A 22,709-nucleotide genomic window follows, 5' to 3' on the forward strand; every position below is an offset into this window, starting at 1 on the left:
ATCGAGTACGTGTATTGGTGTCCCCAAAAGTACTTAAGTTGGTTGCTTCTTGCCTGTCTGGTTTCAGGTTCAATTTTTGTTTAAAACGTCGAGTCGCAAACGAGCGTGTAGCGCCTTCATCAAAGAGAATTACTGCTGTAGCCATTTCTGATCCGGCTGACATTTCGGCGACGGCAGTCTTCAGTAGTACTGGTCCTTTGAACGGATTAGCGGCTGCTGTAAAATTAACATGAGTCTGAGAAGTTGGTTGCGAAGCAACGCGGGAAGTAGGCGGAGATTCAGATTCACTTGCCCTATTTTTACCTAGGTTTGTCACGTTTTGCTATTTCGTATCGTTGGTCAGTATTTGGTACAATACGGCAGTCGTTAGGCGAGTGTGAGTTCTTACAGTAAACGCATAGTATCGGTTTACGGTACTCAGTAGCGCGACTTCCTGTATAAAATGCGGCTGTCACGGGAGGTACTGAGGGGAGTTTGCGTTCGTTGAAATGAACAGGGAGTATCGAACCAGCTTGAAGTGCGTCTATTTCGTGGAGGATTGCTTTGCGTAAATCCGGCAGACTTAATTCTCTGTTTCCATGGTCCCGCGCTATCTGTTTGCGTACGTTGATTGGCAGTTTTTCCATTATAATGGGAACCAATAAATCGCCATACGCGTCTTCTGTTTTTCCAGGGGATTTCAGTCCACGCACACAACTTTCGAGTGTATGTTTGAAGATGGCTTAGGTAGATCCCACAGCGATCGCATATATGCAGCAACTATTTTATGCTTTTGACCACATAGCATGTGCATAATTGTCGTTTGTCAAAGTTAAACCGTCGATTGTGCTAGCTGCTTCGCCGGTTAGTTGGGCACGTAAATATTGAAATTTCTGGATAGTATCGAGGTTTGAATTGTCATGGATTGCTGAATTAAAAGCGTCTCTAAAACTCACCCATTGGAGAATATCGCCGCTGAAGAGAGAGCTTAGGTAGACGGTGTAGTTTGTGTAGCGGTGACGTTTCCGGTACTAGGACTTCTGGGGTTGCTCAGTTGAGTCTGTTTTCATAGTTTTCTGTCGATGAATTGACTTACTTTCATGTTCCTGTCATAGATGTCATTAAGATAATCATCTGATTCAATTAGTGTTGTAGCGAGGCTGTCATCTTCTGTTGCGTCGACTATCTGCTTGTCTAGATTAACTAGGAGTTCGTATTTGGCATGTAATAATTCTCGGGTAGCGGTGATTTCATCTAAGAGATCGTTGTTACATTCTCGAGGAAGCGTCTTGATGATTTCTTCGGTTATTCTGAGAAGTTTTGTCATTTGTGTGCTCGGGTACCTTTGAGCTTTGGTATACGTGTCGCTTGAGCAGATTCTGCCATCCAGTATCCTGGTCTCGGCACCAAAACAATGTGGGAATTGTTAAGAAGAGTAGGTTCAAGTTCAGGAATGGAAGAATAAACCGCGTATGGACTGCAATAGATGACTTTATTGAACGAACTATGAATGAACCATGAACGAACAAAACTAACCAAAAAACGAACTGAAGAAGAGACGTTTCGTCTCCTATTCTCAAAGTAAATATTGGCCTTGTTAATGAACGGTTACAATAAATATGGCCTTGTACATGATTGGTGAACAAATAAAGGAGCTAATTGGTTGAAATTAAAACAATCTCACTTGCTGGCTAAATCTCAGTCAAAATCCTAAATTGTAATCAAGCTCAATTTTCCGACAAATTTAGCACATAGAGCTGAGGTATGAGAACTGCCATTATTAATTGACAAGTAACAAGTAATCACAATTTAGTAATTGGGAAAGGATACCCAGCCAAAGCCGCCCTTAGAAAATAGAATTTGTAAACAATGCTCGCTAAATGAGAATGTAGAATTTCACTTTTTACTACTTTGCCCTAAATATCATTTAGACCGCCAACAAATCCAGGCAGATATTGAATTCCTAGCTAAAATCACCAATTCATTTCAGAAACTTCTATATCTACTTGTAATAGAGATGAGGAAATGATCAAAAGCACTGAAAGTTGTGTGAACAGGTGCTTCTCAACACGAAATGAAATTGCATAATTTTTCTGTTGATGATACTTGTACTACTATTTCGTTTTTGTTACCCATATATGTATTGCTAACAACTGATAGAAATGTTCCTTTAAAATTTGTTCCGAGTCTTCGGCACACCAGTTTCTACCTGTTCGCTAAGCTCAATGGCCAAACCTTGAGTGCTTGAAATACACCAATATGGAGCAGAGGTCACAATTGGTTAACAAGGTCGAAGTGAACATGCACTTATCATGATTTCATGAAAACTTCTTGAACTTAATATAGTTTTGTTTTTGTTCTTCGTATATCTTCTTTGCATCTTCATATAATTTCAAATCCCATTTGTTTCTTTTACGTAATTCACTCAATTCATAGTCAGTAAGTGTTTTATTATGAGCATTAGCATTCACATGAACCAATTTCGTCTTCTGAGTTATACCAAACATATGCGCAAGCATTTCTTGAGAAGTTTTAAAGTCTTCAGTCAGTCCAATGAACGCCATTTTGGTTTCTAAATTTCTCTTAGCCACGAGATAGTGCTTTTCTTCGATGAGAGGTATTTTACTTGCATCGGCCAAGGACACAGATCCACAACAATCTTCAAAAGTGTCATCAATTTTTGGAAAATCACCAAACTGTAATAGTCGTACCATATAATTGCTCATATCTTGGAGATGCACATGTTCTGTGCGTTTTAAATAGTGTGTGAGTGAGGGAGAATTCATCAAGTATTTCTTACAAACAACATGATTAATTCCACAGTGTGTCTTCTTCAGATAATAATACGATGAAACAAGCCGTGATATTGGTTCACGAAACCATGTGACATAGGCAACGGACCTATTAGAGTAGACATAATCATGAATCCCATAGGAGCGCTTTGAATAATGCACTGTCTGAGCTGGGTTATTTTTGGACATAATTGCTTCTTTCAACATGTGGCCGCAATGAGCCAATTTAACTTTGCGTATCTTTCCAACATCCGGGTTGAGTTTGAAGAGAACTTGCTCGACAGAAGTGCCACCAGATTTAGGTAGATGTACGAATATAATATTAGCATTGTGAAACTCACTGGCGTCCACAGAATTATTACCAAACATATTTAGATAGGCATTTTGAAGTGGTTCTCTCCCAGCATCAGATGTATTGTAATAGTTACGCAATGCGGTGTTTATTATACTGCATGTGCCGTTTGCGCCAGTAGCTAAGGCCTCTGCCAAAGCTTTCCAGTCTAGTTTATAGCCCCGACTGTTTACGCTAATCCATGGATGATACGTCACATGAGTTATGGCGTCTATTTTATAAGAGCTTGCCATTCGTGGATTAATGGATTCGTTTATTCGTTGCCAGTATAAAAAAATTACCACTATTGAACAGATACAAATGCACAAGAACCACCGCAGCAAGCCACTTGTATTCATGGTTCGGCGTTTACTGAAAAGGAAATAAAATACGTAATGAACATTTGAACATCTTGTTTTTTCAAGCGTATATGTATGGTTTGACATGCATGATAATGACAATGTGACAATGATTGGCGACAGAAATAATCCACCCAGTGGGTTCAATTTTCTGAAATACAATACGAAAACAAGCTTCTATTTACATCATTTGGGATATTCTAGATATTGTAAACAAGGGCGATTTGTGAAACCTCAAATGATGAATATAATTTCATGTTTCATTATAAAAGTGTTCGGGGGCATAGTATGTAAATGCTACTACTTTAGTCAAACAACATGGGAATTGATTTAGAACAGGAACACAACCTCAAAGGTACAAATTTGACCAGTTTAGATGATGGTAGAGACAATGAGTTTACCCTTGGTATGAGAAGAACCAAGCTCAGGTGGTTTCAGAGGTACATGACATTCTTGATAAAACCAATATGTTGTTTTTTTCGTCGACGAAGTTCCGCCAGGATATCAGCACCTTGTTCTAGACCATTTAGGCTAGTCTAAGAGAGATGGAGAAAATAAGGTCATGGTGCTTGGCTGGTTTTTTAAAAGCATTGATCTGACAGTTGGTGTTTATATTTGAATTAACTTGAGAGAATTACCAATAGTTGTAATTCCTGGATCGATTTTCACCTTATTGAAAGTCATAATTGTCTGCTTAAAATAATTTGAGTGTGATTTCTGGTATGTCATGAGCAAACTCTGTTCTAGTTCTCGTCGGATTCAATGTTTTCGAAATAACATAATCTTAACTTGGTGTATCCAGTTTGTATTACTTAATTTTATAATATTCATAAACACAATTGTTAAACTTAATAATACAATCTAAACATATTTACAACCCACCCCACGTCTTCCACATTTTCTCAACCTTACCTATAGCGATCAATTGTGGGTAATTAACTCATTGATTGAGCGCCCTCAGTCACGATTTTTAGTACATGGTGGGCCATAAGCACAACCTCAATCAACATTTAATCTATTGGCTCTTTATAAATATTCTGGCAAAATATGAAAGTATATCTTGGCTGTATTATTTAGTATGAAATCTATTTGTTTGGGAGATTACAAAGAAGTTTTTTCTTGAAAAGGGGATTATTTGTGGCAATGGAAACGTTATATAAAAGGTAGTTTCACATAGATATAAGATGCAATCATTTTGAACACTAAAATGAAACACGCAATAATTGAAGTTTTTTTGTATTTTAATATATATTTTTTTTGGGTACTCATAAAAATTTACATATCTGTGAGTAAAGTAGTTACATTCCTGTATAACTCAAAGTTTTTCAAAGTGACATTTCTCAAAGCTTCAGAAGAGGAATAGTTTATTGCTCAAACCCAGAACCTTTATGTTTGCTTTTGGTTCACATGGACGGATTTTTTCCCTAAGATCACTATATTCATTAGATTTTTTTTTTCATTAGATTGCTACTTGTCTATCTCATTCAGTTCTAGTTCATACCATTTGCCCCTTTATTCCATATATGGTATTAAAGGGGACCACTTTTTTAAGTGCTGTATCATTTTATTGTTATGATTTGCTATCCAATTTTCACACTGGTAGACTCTTTTCATGTATGTTAGAATACCCTTGAAGTTGGGTTTTATATCATTCATTTTACAGTGGTAAATATGTTTCCTAACTAACAGGCTAATAAAATTTATTGTCAACGATTCGCCTGGATCTGATATTATTAAGCACATTCTGCTTGGTGGTGAATTTTGTTTTAATATCTTTCCCCAACTAAAAAGTAGGTCTCTCCAAAGTGCAACAACATATTCACATTCATAGAAGATATGTTCCAGAGTTTCTGGATTCTCCTGACAAAATGTGCACATCTGTGTAGGAAACTTTTCTGGGTTTATTTTATGAAGTTTGTCATTTGTATATAGAATGTTATGTAAAAGTTTAAACTGAAATTCACGTGTTTTGCTGTCGATACTCATTTTTATCATTAATTTGTACATTTTACTCCATTCTATTAGGCCAAGTTTCAACATCTCTTCAAGTTTCTTTTGACTCACTGGAGGGATGAATTGCCTGTCTATTAATTCTTTTTTTATATAGGGTTTTGAGATTGCATCAAGCGGTGTTGGAATTCCAGACACCGATAAGCTTATCTCGTCTATGTCAGTGATTTTGTATTTTAGATTTTCGGGGATGGCAGTAACAAGGCCAATCCATTTTAGTTTATGTAGTAGAGTCCATTCATTTTGGGTTATTGTTTCCCATGGTATAAGACCATTCTCGTTAAACAGGTCTGAAACTCTTTTAATTCCGTTTTCAGCCAATTCTCTATAAAAAATAGGTTTTCCGGCTATTTTTATATTTTCGTTATTCCAAATTACTTGGTTTGTGTTTCTGTAACTCATTTTAGTTTCAGCTTCCCAAATTTCAAGACATTCTCGCAGGAAGTCAGTACAGCGAATTGGTAAAAGTTTTGTTTTATAATTACATTGGAAGATGATATTACCTCCTATACTCTGCTTATCAATAAACAGTTTATATGGATGTTCATTATTTGGATCTACATATCTTTTAATCCATAGTAGCCTCTGTTGTTTTTTGAGGATATGCATGTCTGGGATACCCAAACCGCCCTGGCCCACACCTCCTATCATAGTTCTACGAGCAATTCTGTCTTTTCCTTCCCATATAAAATTATACACAGTCTTTTGAGCCTCCTGAATAAATTCATTCCCAACTGCAGTTGTACTCATAATATATGTGAACTGGGATATACCATAAGTTTTAATAATTTGGACTTTGCCAAAAAGAGAAAGTTTCCTGCTCTTCCAAGAGTTCAAAATAATTTTCATATTGTCCATAGCTTTTTTAACATTTATTTTCCTATTTTCCTTTTGATTGTGAGAAAAGTAAATTCCTACAATTTTGATAGGAGATGTGGGCCATCTAACCCCGAACAGTTTATCTTGCCTATATTTCCATTTACCGAGCCAGACAGCTTCAGTTTTGTCCATGTTAATTCTCAGCCCTGAGCATTTCTCAAAATCCCCCAATAAGTTAAATAGCACCTCAGCAGATTTTTCGTTTGAAATGAAGCATGACATGTCGTCCGCAAATGCTGCTTCTTTAATTTCTTTTCCCGATATGATAATGCCTTTGATTTCTTGTTTTGATCTAATAGCCACCAGCAGAGTTTCTAAAACTAAAATGAAGAGCATCGGAGACAGAGGGTCTCCTTGTCTTACCCCCCTTTGCAACTCAAAGTATCCCGTACTATATCCGTTATTCATCACGCAACATACAATATTTGTATACAATGATTTCACCCACCTTTGAAATTGAGGACCGAATTGAAATTTCTCTAATGCCCTATCAAGATACTCCCAACTGACCGTATCAAAGGCCTTTTCAAAATCTACTGCTATTAGCAGAGCCTCCTTACCAGTTTGTTCTATGTAGTGATACACCTCACTAATTAATCTTGCATAATCACTAATATTGCGGCCTTTAACAAAAGCTGCCTAGGTTTCGCCAATTAATTCAGGGAGAACAGATTCCAAACGCTTAGCAAGACATTTGGATGCCAATTTTGCATCCACGTTCATCAATGAAATTGGCCTCCAGTTTTTCAATAAACGTTTATCTCGTCCAGGTTTTTCTATTAGTGTAATGATACTTTGTTTCTGAGAGGTCGAAAATTCTCCCTGCTCAAAGGCCAAGTTTAATGAGTTCACTACCAGATTTCTTACCAGTGGCCAATATGCCTTATAAAACTCAACCGTTAAGCCATCGTTTCCTGGGCTTATATTTTCTTTCATTGAAGTTAATGTATCAAAAATTTCCCTTGAAGTTAGAAGTCCCTCACATTTTGCCTGTGAACTTTCTGCCAGCACTGGAATTGCAGTATTATTAAGAAATTTAGTGGCCTCTATCGAATCCTTATTTGAGTACAGCCTAGAGTAAAAGGTTTTTATTTCTGTTAAAATTTCATTTGGTTGTTCTATAGTTTTATCCCCTTCTACTTTTAATTGTTTGATGCAGGATTTCTTTCTGTTATTTTTTTCCAAATTCAGAAAATATCTGTTGTTTTTTTCCCCTTTTTCATACCACCTAGCCCGTGATCTTATTATAGCACCTTCTACCTTATAATTATAATGGTCTTCTAATTTCCTTTTCATTTCTTCCATATTGCTATAATTTTCCTCATTTGGGCTGTCACTACACATCTGTTGAGTATCTTTAAGCTGTTTTTCCAAGTCCTCAATTTCCTGTTTACGGTTTCTTGCTTTTTCTTTAGTGTAATCAATTGTAAATTTTTTAATCTGGTATTTAATTAAGTCCCATAACTGACTTCTATCTATATCTTTAAATTCTTCCTGCCAGTTTTCAATCTTTTCCTTTATTAAGTTTCCATACTCTTTATCTTTGGTTAGAGTGGAGTTGAATCTCCAGTGAGCAGGACCATGTTTCTGACAAGAATTTTTTAAATGTAGCCAAACAGCGGAGTGATCCGAAGCTAAACCTGGTATAATTTCAACTTTTTTAACAAAATTTTGCAAAACATCTGAAATTATTAGATAGTCCAATCTGCTTTGTTGAATAGTAGGGCGTTTTCTACGCCAAGTAAACTGTTTTTTGTTCTCATTTCTTATTCGCCAAATGTCAACTAAGCTAAATTGTTCAGTGATATCCTCAAAAATGTCTACCGATTTAGTCCAGGCTTGGGGGTTCCCTCCTGATCTGTCCATCAAGTTATCCACTGTAAAATTCAGATCACCCCCCCCCCCAGATTATCGTACTGTTTGGATCTGGGATCATATTAGTTAACCTAATTTTTAAATCAGTTAAGAATTCAGCATGTTGTGATTTTCTATTGGGTGCATACGTGTTTAGTAGAATACATTGAGAGTTATCAATTTCAGTTTGAAATCCCATCCGTATCCTGTGTTAGTTTATTAACTTTATCAGTATTTCTAATTATAGTCATCACTCCTTTGCTGGTGGTAGTTCCATGTGAATAACTACATTTCCCCTTAAATTGAGAAGACCAGAAAATCTCATCTGCCGAGGTGCTATGTGTTTCTTGCAAATATGCTATATCAAAGTGTTTTTCTTTCAGCCAATTAGAAATTTTCTTTCTCTTGTTGTAGTCCCTGAGGCCTCTAACATTGAGGGTCACAATAGATAACTGCTCTTCTATGAATGCACATGTTTGTACTTGGTTTTACAGGAAATTTCAAAGTTGAATAAGCCCAATTTTTTAAAGTAACACAAACAAAAACAGTAAACATTAAGGACATTGGCAAAAGCCAACGGACACACGGTAACTGGAAGAAACAGTAGAGTACTGCAGCATGGGACGGCTCCCAGGTACTCAATATGAATATGTTTTCAATTATTTCATACTTATGTTGCCCGTCTAATTGTAAATATTTCCTTGTGACCCTAATTACAAGTTCTGTAATGTGAAGTCAGAGATAAACTTAATAAATGCCATGAGGGCTTCATATAATAAAAGTCTTAACTGATAGTTGGCAAGTCCTTTACCATCACAGCCTTCATTTTTCCTCTGTCGTCTTCGATCATGCAGGTCGCCGGTACACGCCTCGCTATGTAACACTTTTTCTTTGGGTTTTCCCTTTGAAATTTCTTTCGGTAGAGAGCCAGTCTTTTTCTTTCGTTTAGTACACTCCTGCTCACATCGTCGGTCACGAATATTTCCTTTCCAGCATACGGGTTGTTCCGAAGACATTTAGGAGCAGCGAACAAAATATTTCTGGCAATACTGGCGTCCACGAATCCCACCTTTATAGGCCGTGGTTTCCCTGAACGAAGTGGCTGCGCTGGCACTCTATGTGCGCGTTGGATGGCCACGCGATCTCCAACGCCCCTCACTTTCATGTGGGATATGATGAATTTCACTATGAACTGGGCACAGGATTTTTCTTCTCTTTCTACCCCTTCTTCAAAGTTGAAGAAGTTCAGGTTTATTCTTCTCCCTCTGTTTTCTAAGTCTTCATTCTTTATTTCTGTTATCTTCATTCTGTTTTCTAGCTCCTTTATTTTGTCCGCCAGTTCTTCTACGTCGGCTGCTTTGGTCACGTGTTCTAGACTTTTCTCTACTTCGTCGATGCGATCACTCATCTGGTTTGAATATACCTCAATGTCCGATACTTTCTTGGTTGTTTCTGTAAGTTGCTCCTTCAGTGGGTCGATTTTCGAGACTTCGTTCCTAATTGAGAACAACAGTCTGAGGACTACCGCTGATCGCTGATCTTCCGCGAGTTCCATTGCTTTTTCTAGGTCGCCATCTTGGATAATACGGTCCTGGGACTCCACGAGTTTTTTGTTCGTCGTTAGCATCTCGTCGACCTTCCTCTCTGTCGTATCGGTCTCATTTTTTCCTGTGGTTGTTGTTTTTTTCTTTTGAGGCATTATTTCGTTAAAATACGTTGTTTTTAGGCTAGTTTCCTTTCTTTTTTCCTGGAGCCGTCCGATTCGAAGCTAGTGATTGTGACGCATGCGCAGACCAAAAGCGCAATAATTGAAGTTTGTCGGTCGCCGGATTTACTGAGTATTTGCTACGTATTCCCATACCGGTAGATCGTCTCAGAAAAACTGTGATGATTCAACTGACCCGAAACAATAACCGAGAGTGATAATGCAACCGCCATATATGTAATCCTCATTCTACACTAAATTTTATAAATGTATGCAATACAAGTATAATTCAAAATATTTACTATATTGTTTTAGAATTAAAGATAGTCCCAATATGAAAAACATTCTCCAAGAATAAGATAACAGTAAGCACGTAGACGTATGGGGTGTAATCAGTGCCAACATATCTAAATTCATTTTATTAGAAGTTTTATGAAATGTTGAGAGCATGATTCTAGAAACCGCACTGGACTGGTCGTTCGTTTGCAATAGTGTCTACTGTTTTTATCCTTCATCTTTCTCGAGAACAACCTCGCGCCGTAGATCCGTCACGCAAAGATTGAACATTAGAGAAAAACTGAGTCGATGTCTTTGTTTCTCTAGTGACAACAGAAGACGAAATGGACATGGGCATTTTGTCACAAATGATTTTTTGCGAATTCTCGACCGACGTGGAACCAGGGAACGCTAATCTGGCTAATCTGTCGAAGGTTATTATTATCCAACGATTGATCATGAAATGCTAGTGGAATAAACAAAATTCGTCGAGCTTCCAGTAATTTTTTTAAAATGTTTGCAGGAGAATCCCGCCACCATCATTCATTACATACATTAGTTTTGGGTTCGCAAACGAGTTTTGTATTCACAAATAGATAAACTATACAAAACAATAAAAATATATTCCATCACAAATATACTACAGGGGTCATTACAGAGCTAATATGTACTTTTTTCTTACATTTGTTATGAAATATACACTGTTTGTATACCCTCTTCATTAGCTAAAATAACAATAAAATGGTTTTAAAAATCAAATATAAATGGCAACATGACAACATGTAGTAAAAAATCAAATGAAAATTACAACATAATGATAAAATGGTGTTAAAATAATAACATGATAAAATGGTGTTAAAATCGAATAAAATGTTAACATAACGAAAAAATGTGGTACAATTGAATAAAATGCTAATACAATGACAAATGGTGTCATGTGCGGAAAATGACTCGTAATAACAAAACACGCAACAAAAAACGGAATGTGTTAAACAGACTTGTATTACCATTCAAACAATATTTAAGCATGCAGCAAAGACAATACAATACTTGCCTACAATATACATTCAGTATGACAACTTAAAAAATAATAATAACTTGGGACACTTCTACAACAGTTTCAAAACTCTTACTTTGCAGTGTTCGTATTCTTTTTTTGACTGTGTCTTCTCTGTGAATGTTCGTTTTACTGGCGACGAGTACAACTTTCGGAACGACGTTCCACTTGCGATATTTTAATGGTCTTTACGTTAGTTGAGCAACAGGAACCTTCTGTACGATACAATGGATATTCGATGTTATGATATTTGAATGGCTTCCGCGTTGATTGAACAATGTACGTCTTATCGTCGGCGACGAGTACATCTTTTGAAACGACGATTCACGCTCGGCATTTGAATGGCCTTCACGTTAGCTGAACAACAGAAACTTTGTCCCAGAGAGAGCCCAAACGCCAACGTCCCAACTGTAAAAATAACAAGTTCTGTCGCACAGCAAATGAATGCGTAAATACATGTGCAATCTCTATTACACTGTAAACAAGGGTTTTCCAACCGCAACGCAACAATAAAAATGATAATATAATGATAAACAGTGTAAAAATTTAATTATAAATGTTAATAATTGGTGTAATAATTGAATGAGAATGTTAATATATATTTAAATGGTGTATTAATTAAATAAAAAATTTAATATAATGATAAAATGATGTAACAATTGAATACAAATGCTAATATTAAGAAAAATGGTGTAACAATTTAATAAAAATGTTAATATAATGAGTGTAGCAATTAAATTAAACTAATAACATGATAAAATGGTTATATACCCTATATATAAAATATGTTTTTGAAATGCAGTCCCTCACCCCCTTGGCCATTTTCGCCGATTTTTAATCGCCGGAGCGATTTACGTCCTAAATTTTGGTTCTCCGGGCCCGGGCGTCTCTAATAAATACTCTATCCAACCGCTGGATTGAATTAGCTAAATTATGAAAAATTCATAGAAGATTGGGTGAAAATCGGTCAGTTTTGGCCTCAACGTTTTTTTTGCTCGGAAACGCAAGGGCGATAAGACTCGATTTTCAAGAACGCAGGTCGCTCGGATCGGACGGTTTCCATTGTTTCGAGTCTGTTGTGTGTCTAGAAACATAACAACTTTGTTTTTTGGTGAATGTAGAACATGCTCTGTTCCAATAAAGGATTTTGATATGCAAATCGAACAATTTTTATAGTTCCTTATTGTAACGTCTCCCATATAAATAGTCATCTACTCCCCAGAATTTGACAATGGTACTAGCCCAGAATTGACTTTCTGTTCAGCGCGTCTTGATTGTAGCAATATTTACGCCACTGTACGAAAATACGCACACTCGCAAATTTGACAACATTCACTTGAGCGTTTTAGGATAGTGGGAATAGAAGCAAATAGATGGAAATGCCAGTTACGTCACTCATGAAGATTGATGATTCGATTGCTGGCCGGGATAAATGTATTTAGTGTTCATTTCTATGCAATGTGTCTACACATGCGATTCTCAATTTCGATGTGTAAAATCATATCGCTGCTGTGGACGGCGACGGCCGAGAGATTGTTTTGGTTTTGCGGCTCTCTTGGAATGGGCAACTGATTTTTAGGTTTCTGTTTTTTTAATATTCTGAAGTTTACTTGGTCGTATTTTGTATATACCACTCAGACGCTGCAAACAACGAAAAATTATCCACAAAAAAAATATTCGTTCACCACGCCGGGCTCGGGAAAATAATACTTACACCAGTAAGAAAAAGATACTGTGGAAATAAAATAAATGTCAGTGAATACAGTATTTATTAATTTGCAGTCTCCATGGACAAATTCGCAGCCTCTAATATTGCAAAACCGTTGTGAACTGAATTTTAAATTTCATCAGGATTCTCACATGAAGTTACACAGATATAAAAAAAATATGCAATATTAAGACAAGGAAAAATAATGCCTTTTTGTCAAGGCTATATCCTAATTTCTCTTATTTTAGGGGTATTTTTATGAGTGTACATGTATGCATTAAAATGATCGTAGCTTAAAATGTAATCATAGTACAAATGTAAAGTACACAAAATTATCGAGTGAATTAAGATCTGTTGGAAAAGTAGCCGAAATGCTGTGACATGGTCTAACTGGTGGTGGGAATTGCCAAACCAGTTTATAAAACAAGCCGGTAGGCTGGTTGGCGATCCGCTCAAAAACAAGCAACATCATGTTTTCGGCCGGTGCCATGGTAGGACATGAACGTGAAGCTAACGTCAGTTTATAAATAAAACCTGGCCCCGTATACGAAGTTCGCAAAAAAACGTTCAGTCTTTAGAAGTCATTTTTTTGTAAAAAACAAAAAAAAAAAAAGTGCTGTTAAATTAAATTGCTGTGCTGTTGCTGTTAAATTTATTATTTCCAACCGTTCTGCGATAGTATTTTCTAGATTGAAGGCAGCATTTACAGTTCATTCATAGTTCAAAATTGCGTTGGGATTACGTTGATACAGTGTAACAATGTTGGCGCACGATCATATAAAGGGGGTAGCTGGTACAGTTTTACGGGAAATAAAAAGGGCTTTTCACAATTTACAAGGAAAAAAGACGTTTTTACAGTTTACAGTGAAAATGGAATTTTGCAGTGAATTGTGTCATCTAGTAGTTTTACAGTTTCGAAAATGTAATTCATCTGGACTATTCTTTACGACTTTTTTATTTGGATGTAAATTCTTGTACGTATCGAGAAAAATTACACATTTTTACAGTGTACAAAAAAAAATACTTGATGATTACGTTGTACGTCTAGCCTGTGATTACAGAATTACGGAATAAATTTTTGCAATTTACGTTGTACGAACAAAAAAATATTGCAATTACGATGAACAAAAATAACCCTTGCCCCCCCCCCCCCACATATACACTGCAATTACAAGACAGGTAGGAGGTAATAAATCTGGGGCGAAAGTATCCAAAAATCAGTTTCTGGCTGTTACCATGGCAGCAGCAGCATTTTCTTTCAATTAGTGACGGTCCGACCTGCCTGTCAAGTATGACCAAAATCAGCCAAGCCCAAAAAAACACAGAGCAGTTAAAAGCCGCTGGTGAAAAGTTACCCAAACTTTGAGGTCAAGCTTCTCGATAATGAAAAAAGACATAAAACAACCATTAAATGTATGCACACTCAAGCTGAGTAGAATGAGCTACTTAATCCTAGAATTGTAGAGTGAGAAGGTATACAAAAAAATTGTTTGGCTGTTGCCATGGAAACGGTGGGCCAGAATTTGTTTTTAGATTTTACAACCTAACTAGAGTGAAGGTGTGACTTGCCTGCCAAGTTTGAACCAAATCGGCCCAACCAAAAAAATCACAGAAGAGTCAAATTTCTCGGTAATAAAAAAAAGATATCAAAAATTCAACTTCGTGCCCACACTCAAGCTGAGTAGAATGAGCTATGTCTGAGGGGTGTTATTCTAAATTTGTAGGAGGAGATACATTTGGCACGAAGCCATCAAAAAAAAATATTTTTGGCTGTTACTATGGCAACGCGAGCCAATTTTGTTTTCAGATTTTACCTAATAACTAGGGTGATGGTGTGACCTGCCTGCCTAGTTTGAGGGAAATAGGCCAAGCCCAAAAAAATCACAGAAGAATTAATACGTGAAAACACCGGAAATCACACACACAGACACACAAAATTGATTTTAAGGGCAATCCTAGCGGAGTGGATCGCCAATAGTGAACAAAAATGTTCGTAAATATTACTGACCGCAAAAGACGCTCATCGCGAAGTGACTTGTGTAAAAATAAAAAAAATAACATGACAAAACGTTGTAGAAATTAAATAAAACTGATAACATAATGATAAAATGGTGTAATAATCAAGTAAAACTGATAACATTATAAAATGGTGTAAAAATCACATAAGAATTATAACATGTTAAAATGGCGTTAAAATTATATAGAAATTATAACACAATACTAGAATGGTGTTAAAATTAAGTAAAAATTATAACATGATAAAATGGTGTAAAAATTATATAAAAATGATGACATAATGAAAAAATGGTGTAAAAATTATATAAAAATGACAACATAATGATATAATGGTGTTAAAATTATATAAAAATGACAACATAATGATAAAATGGTGTTAAAATTATATAAAAATGACAACATAATGATAAAATGGTGTTAAAATTATATAAAATGATAGCATAAATAATAAAATGGTGTAACATGACAGAATGGTGTAACAATTAAATATAGTAAAAATGATAACATGACAAAATGGTGTAAATCTTGTATAAAAATAGTAAATAATGACATGATGTGAATATTAAATAAAAATAATAACATATTGACAAAATTATGCAATGATTGAATAAAAATGAATAGAAATTAATAGTCCACACTTATGTAAGTGTATGTATCAATAATTGTGATTGTAATGAGTTCAATATTTCACTAACTGTACATACAGCTGAAACACATCTGGTTAATAAATCATCCCTATATTGCTACGTTTTATGTTATGGATCGAAAATAGACCATAAGCTGGTATGACGTGTTCACATTGTACAGCAGAGCTGGGTGTATTTTGCCGAGGTTTGCGCGGGCTGGCAATTGCAGGCCAACGATTATCATGTCACTGTTCAACACTTACAACTTACACTTATTGTTTTATATTTAAAATGACCAAAAGTCGGAATATATAATGTACGAGCGCCTGAAATCAGTCGTACATTATAGTGGACCAGACAGGCGATTCTACCCGGATAATGCACGCCACATATGTGTGGGAGGTGTTCGCTTAAACTGCAGGGACGAGTCTGAGTCTGAATGTCTGAGTTTGAGTAAACTAGAATTCAATACTTATTGTTGTGTGATATTCAGAGCACATATGTCATAGAATACACGCATGTCTAGTAACGTCTCCTCTTCAAAACACCCTTAGAAAACGTATGTCATGATTTGCAACTTTCTCGATACTGTCTTTTTTTTTATTTCCCGATGAACGCGAAGCAGTTGATCAGTCGATGCCATAGGGGAAATGACTGTTGTACAGTAATTGGCATCTAACTGTGCACAACAGCGATAACACAAAATCACCAGTCAGTAACTATGAGAGAGAATGAAGGGTGATCTACTGGTCGAGTCTTCCACTATACTCACTCAGAATGTCTGTCCTGGTAATGCATGACTCAGATAAAAAATCTTAAATACTCGCTATGCAACTTTGCGAATTATTATAGTACCATACCATACATACCTATTATAATGAACATTTGAGTATGGGGACATCAAGTCTCAATCACAGAAAGCTAGATAAATACTGTACATTGCAGCCAAAAATCTGCCCAGGAATGCTGGAATAAATTTTGGTATAGGAAATACAGAAGCCACCAATTATTGCTTAGGACAGTTAGCTTTTTGAACCGATGTTTCCGAAAAATGATCTGTCGTCATACATTTCCACTTTACTCATATAGTATCATCGTTGAAAACCCTGCCCTGTGGTTACCACGAAAAATCAGCGTGTCTCCTATTAGAGGAAGAAAACCATTCTACCAGCAGAAGCAGACTATCAATACTCTCGTTCTAAATAAAAACATTGATTGGTGGTTAATGAATATTCAAATTATAGCTTCCAAATATAGGCATTGTTGATGTATCTCGCTACAGTATGTTTTGAGTGGAGCGGGAAAATAATATGGCGCGTGAGAAAGTATACTATTCTAATGGCATGATATTTGTGGTAGGTGTCAAGCCAAATGCAACTGTCACAATAATTTTGTGGGTGTTTGCCAATACACAGCGAAGCCACTATAGAGGAACCAGGGGCATCGTCCGAATCGCACGGTTTCGCTAAAGCTGGCCATTCATAATCGGCCCACGAACCTGTGCGTGATCGTGTTAGGGAAGTTGTATTTCACTGCAGTTAAGTTGAGTCATTTGTTTGGCGCGCCAAGAAGCTGGCGCTACCAATCATCGTTGCTGTATCATACATTTGAAGATCCAGGGGTCATCACAACAATGGCGGCGTGTAGGCTCTGCGCTGATTCACCGGGAGTCAAGAACCGTGTTTTAGTAAACTGACAGAACAGTCAAAACAGATAACATGTCGACTTGTCCGATCCGTTCTTCGTTGCAACTAAAACATCATGTTTCCTTAGAAAAAACACTAAGTTCTTTTCTTTTGATGGTCATTAAGCTCGTTCACAGAGAATAAGCTAGCAACACATTGATTTTTATATTCAACCGAGCTAGCGCCACGATTTTACCAACTTGAAGTAATATGTCGTTTCTATCGTGAGTTCTGATTGGGTAAGTCAAATGAGCCCAAGTGAATCTTATAATCGTTTGAGGGCGTGTGACATACAGTTAATCGTGGTGAAATTTGCCAAGGGTTAATGTTGAGGCTTCGGCCGAATAAATGGTTTTTGGCTGGCGAAGATGGAGCAGGGGCTGCAAGTACACACTTGTAATTGCTTTACAAATTTGTTACCAGAACCAATACATCACTGATTTAAAGATCCTTGCTGCAACCTGTAATTTTGCTACATTAGTGTAATCACTCATTTTAGATATATTAATTTGTGGTATCAAGGAATCATGACTGACAGAGTGAGTGACAGAGAGTGTTAGGAGCAGTGGGTCTAGACGTAGAGATAAAGGGCCTTCAGATATATCGGTCATCACTTGGCCACCGCAATTAGTATGCTAATCCGAACTAAGCTGCTAACATCGTGGCGGGAGCACCAAGACATTTACGATGTTTGAAGATCAAGCTGTGATTCCAAATACATTCTACGGGCATGCATATATACGCTAGCGATTACACTCATCTGGTTGGGCTTTTGATATATAAATGGTGTTGTTTTCGGTCGAAACGTGCTGCAAAAAGTAAAAATCATGAGTTTAAAATGGCGGTTAATGTAAGCAAAATGCCTGTCAATCACAGTTTGAGTAAACAAAAATGTAAATCCCCTAGATGATTATTCAATCTACAAAGCTTGTTGGTTTACAGACAGCATTATCGTTATGCAGTTTGTCTAACCATCGATAACATTTGGGCATGACGATGTAAGACAGCAATGTTTGAAACCAGTCAGTGGGTTTGGAATGCATTTGAATAAGTTATACATAAATAATGTGCAATGATAATAAAACCACACGACCGAGAGCCCGAAAGAAAATAAGATATATTTTATTTTATTTTAGTTATATCTACTAACCGGGAAATAATACGCATAACGTAAAGAAAGTTAGCGATATTTTATCAACTTATGTGTACAATCAATAAAAGGACTCCATCAAAACAAGTTTGCAAACGACTCAACAAGATGTGCCCAGTTTGTTTTCACTAGCATAACAAGTAGTCGTGTTCCATGGCGTCGTATATTGAAACAACGTCGATTTTGTAATAATTACAACACTGTAGATGGGATGTTACAATTGAGTCTACAGTTAAATTGTTTTGATAGAACGCTCCTTTCTTTCTCGACGCTCAATTGATTTTGACTGTAACTTAAAGTCAACGACACGTCTCCTCTTCAGTCCACAAAAACCTTACACGAATCATGGAACAATAAACCACATTTATAGTTTATAGTTCCATGCACGAATCGAATCGTACACGTGATACAATCCGAGGTATTTTTTCACTTGTTCTATTAGCAGTCCAGAGTTGTAGTGTGTATACGGAATGTGCATAGGAAGATTCGTTCTCAGTTTTACTGTATACTAGATCAGTACCGTAAATAGAGCGACGCAACGGAATCAGACAAGTCGGCGGATTTTCTTCGCGACCGTTTAGTAACAACTGGTTTTGTGTTCAGTATCCAGTGGACTAATATATTTACTAGTGGGTGTCATTATTGTCCGACGATGTACATATCCAGAACGCACGATGTTTCAAATCATGTCATATTGAGTTTGCTCATGTATTTGACCAGGTAACCGTAGTTTGACGCAAGGGACCCATCAAACTACTAATAACTTGTACTTGGTTTGGAATGCAATTGTTATGTTGTATTTCAACAAGCAAATTGTAATCCTTTCAAAGGATGTTTATATCAGTAGTTGTTTTGCGGGATTAGCGGGACAGGGGGTAAGATAAGCATTCATTTACTTACTTAGTTAACAGAGGCGAAGTTGGGATTGAACGCATCCCCTTAAAGGGTAAATGTCTCAACTACAAAAAATGAACCATTTGCATCGAAGTATAGGCAAAGAAAAAAAAACACACAAACAGTATATAGCTGAAGATAGGATTATTGGCTGGGAGGATTACTTTGTGCAACTACATTCAGTGCCTTTCATTTGGAGATGAACAAGTCATCAGAATGACTGAAAGCCTCTTGTCAAACTACGATGCTCTTTAATGACAAGCCAGTAAAATTTCAACTATAACTAAGAGCAACATCTAATATTATCTCAGTGAAAGATCTTGGAGGCCTTGAGTTCACAGATACAGGTCGAAAACTTATTAAGTACAACATGACAACAAGGATATCTTAGGGAAGCACCAAAGTTAATATAATATAAAATGGCAAACATAACAAATCAAAATAGCTGAGTCGGTAGACAGAGTAGACTCATACAGGAGATCTGAGACGTCAACGTCCAGTATGATACAATTATGATAGTTTATTGAAAGCCAAGTTAAAGAGTATTTGATGAACCCCAGATTTTTATTTCACTTGCTTAATTATTGAATTGATTGTCGTATGTGTAAATTAGAGAAAATGACATTAATTTACTATTAAGTACTAATCTGAGATGGATGTGTTACAATCAAAATGTTCAGAGAAATGAACAAGTGAACACAAATAAATGTTTTAGACGATGCTTTTGTGTATTTCACCAAAAGCACTGAAAAAAGGTCAAAACATTTCAACCAAATTTCACATAACATCAATTCACATAACATCAAATGATAAAATGAAGTTCATTTATTTAAATCGTATCTATCGCCGCGGTAAATAGTCTCTCACCTTTTGGTTATTCACACTGATTTTTCGACGCCCAAGTAATCCACGTCCCACATTTTGGTTTCCCGGGTGTCCTAATAAATAATTTACCTTACAGTTCGCCTGAATCAATGATATATAACCAAACAATGATGTAAGATTGGGCGAAACATTTTTTTTATTTTTGGTCTAGGCCTTTTTTTGCCCGGAATTCACGTGTTGCTTAAATAACGTTTTCGGAAGTCTAACGGTGGACCCTGGAATATTGCCGATAACTATATGGTCGCAATTTCCGTAGCTATCACCGTGATAATTAAGATTACTATAACATTTGAAACGTTCGGTGTGATATTCACGTACAAATACATTGCTTTGTTTTGAGTCCGACTGTTCATAGACAAAGTGTAATTAGCATAACAAGGTTTTTGTCCTGTGTCGCCTATTCCCTTACCCGAGTGAATTATATCATTAATATTGGTTCCCCAGGAATCTGAGAGTCAAGTAGAGTCAAGGCATTGTTACTACAAGTGTTTCAGGTAAGTTGTCATCCTTTATAACATACAAGTTTTTACTCTCTGTCACACGCAACGTAATATTACCGTAATTGGTATAGTACAGGTGTGATGGTTCAAATACCAAAATGGCAACAGTAACAGAAAGACTTCCCTGGCGGCGATGATAAAATACGCACACTGAGCCAACAGATGAGGTTTCTGGTACTGATATTATTATACTCTGCAAACATCAAGTACAATAACGCGGTAAACCTCCACTACTCCAATGACTAGATACTTAAACTCCAATACAATTCAACGAGATGTCCGATCTGAACTCAGTGCTGAACAATTCCCCTATATATACCGCCACTGTCTATAAATAGACCATTACATCAGCATACATAATGAGTCTGGAACTTACTACAAATTTCTTGAATGTTCCATTACCTTCTATTGCCTCCTACAGTGTTATATTACCTATTCAACCAGTTTCTAAAAAAAATCTAGAATATTCCACCCAGACACAGTACGGATCTAGAACATTCTCAGTGACACGGAAGTAGTAAATAAGTCGTATGCGACACTCTGGTCTTAACATTTTCAAACGATTCTGGAATATTTCATGACCAACGGGTGGTAAGCAGAGACCAAAATGTTTGTTCACCATGTTCACCAGATTGAGAATTGCGCCTCCCCCCTTTGAGAGATAAGCACCAGATGGTTTTCTTAAGTCATGATGCACTGCGGATCTCCTAGTATCCCACCCAAACAAATTGTGTGAATTCGTTGAATGTCACCATGTTCAACAGACGGTGAAATGCCCGTTTTACACCCACACGACCGAGAGCCCGAAAGAAAATAAGATATATTTTATTTTATTTTAGTTATATCTACTAACCGGGAAATAATACGCATAACGTAAAGAAAGTTAGCGATATTTTATCAACTTATGTGTACAATCAATAAAAGGACTCCATCAAAACAAGTTTGCAAACGACTCAACAAGATGTGCCCAGTTTGTTTTCACTAGCATAACAAGTAGTCGTGTTCCATGGCGTCGTATATTGAAACAACGTCGATTTTGTAATAATTACAACACTGTAGATGGGATGTTACAATTGAGTCTACAGTTAAATTGTTTTGATAGAACGCTCCTTTCTTTCTCGACGCTCAATTGATTTTGACTGTAACTTAAAGTCAACGACACGTCTCCTCTTCAGTCCACAAAAACCTTACACGAATCATGGAACAATAAACCCCATTTATAGTTTATAGTTCCATGCACGAATCGAATCGTACACGTGATACAATCCGAGGTATTTTTTTCACTTGTTCTATTAGCAGTCCAGAGTTGTAGTGTGTATACGGAATGTGCATAGGAAGATTCGTTCTCAGTTTTACTGTATACTAGATCAGTACCGTAAATAGAGCGACGCAACGGAATCAGACAAGTCGGCGGATTTTCTTCGCGACCGTTTAGTAACAACTGGTTTTGTGTTCAGTATCCAGTGGACTAATATATTTACTAGTGGGTGTCATTATTGTCCGACGATGTACATATCCAGAACGCACGATGTTTCAAATCATGTCATATTGAGTTTGCTCATGTATTTGACCAGGTAACCGTAGTTTGACGCAAGGGACCCATCAAACTACTAATAACTTGTACTTGGTTTGGAATGCAATTGTTATGTTGTATTTCAACAAGCAAATTGTAATCCTTTCAAAGGATGTTTATATCAGTAGTTGTTTTGCGGGATTAGCGGGACAGGGGGTAAGATAAGCATTCATTTACTTACTTAGTTAACAGAGGCGAAGTTGGGATTGAACGCATCCCCTTAAAGGGTAAATGTCTCAACTACAAAAAATGAACCATTTGCATCGAAGTATAGGCAAAGAAAAAAAAAACACACAAACAGTATATAGCTGAAGATAGGATTATTGGCTGGGAGGATTACTTTGTGCAACTACATTCAGTGCCTTTCATTTGGAGATGAACAAGTCATCAGAATGACTGAAAGCCTCTTGTCAAACTACGATGCTCTTTA

General features: G+C 36.6%; 1 protein-coding gene across 1 annotated transcript; it reads right to left on the reverse strand.

Annotated features, from left to right (window-relative positions):
• Window positions 1-1,452: 1,452 nt before the first annotated feature.
• On the reverse strand, window positions 1,453-16,758 carry LOC144359841 (uncharacterized). Its single transcript, XM_085494095.1, has 3 exons — window positions 16,462-16,758; window positions 3,863-3,997; window positions 1,453-3,474 (listed from the first exon to the last, which is right to left on the reverse strand). The coding sequence occupies exon 3, from the start codon at window positions 3,459-3,461 to the stop codon at window positions 2,298-2,300; it is 1,164 nt and encodes a 387-aa protein (XP_085350221.1). The 5' UTR covers window positions 3,462-3,474; window positions 3,863-3,997; window positions 16,462-16,758; the 3' UTR covers window positions 1,453-2,297.
• Between the last annotated feature and the right edge of the window lie 5,951 nt (window positions 16,759-22,709).

The sequence above is a fragment of the Saccoglossus kowalevskii genome, chromosome 19 (genome assembly GCF_978046115.1).
Source record: "Saccoglossus kowalevskii chromosome 19, keSacKowa6.1, whole genome shotgun sequence".
Lineage (NCBI taxonomy): Eukaryota > Metazoa > Hemichordata > Enteropneusta > Harrimaniidae > Saccoglossus > Saccoglossus kowalevskii.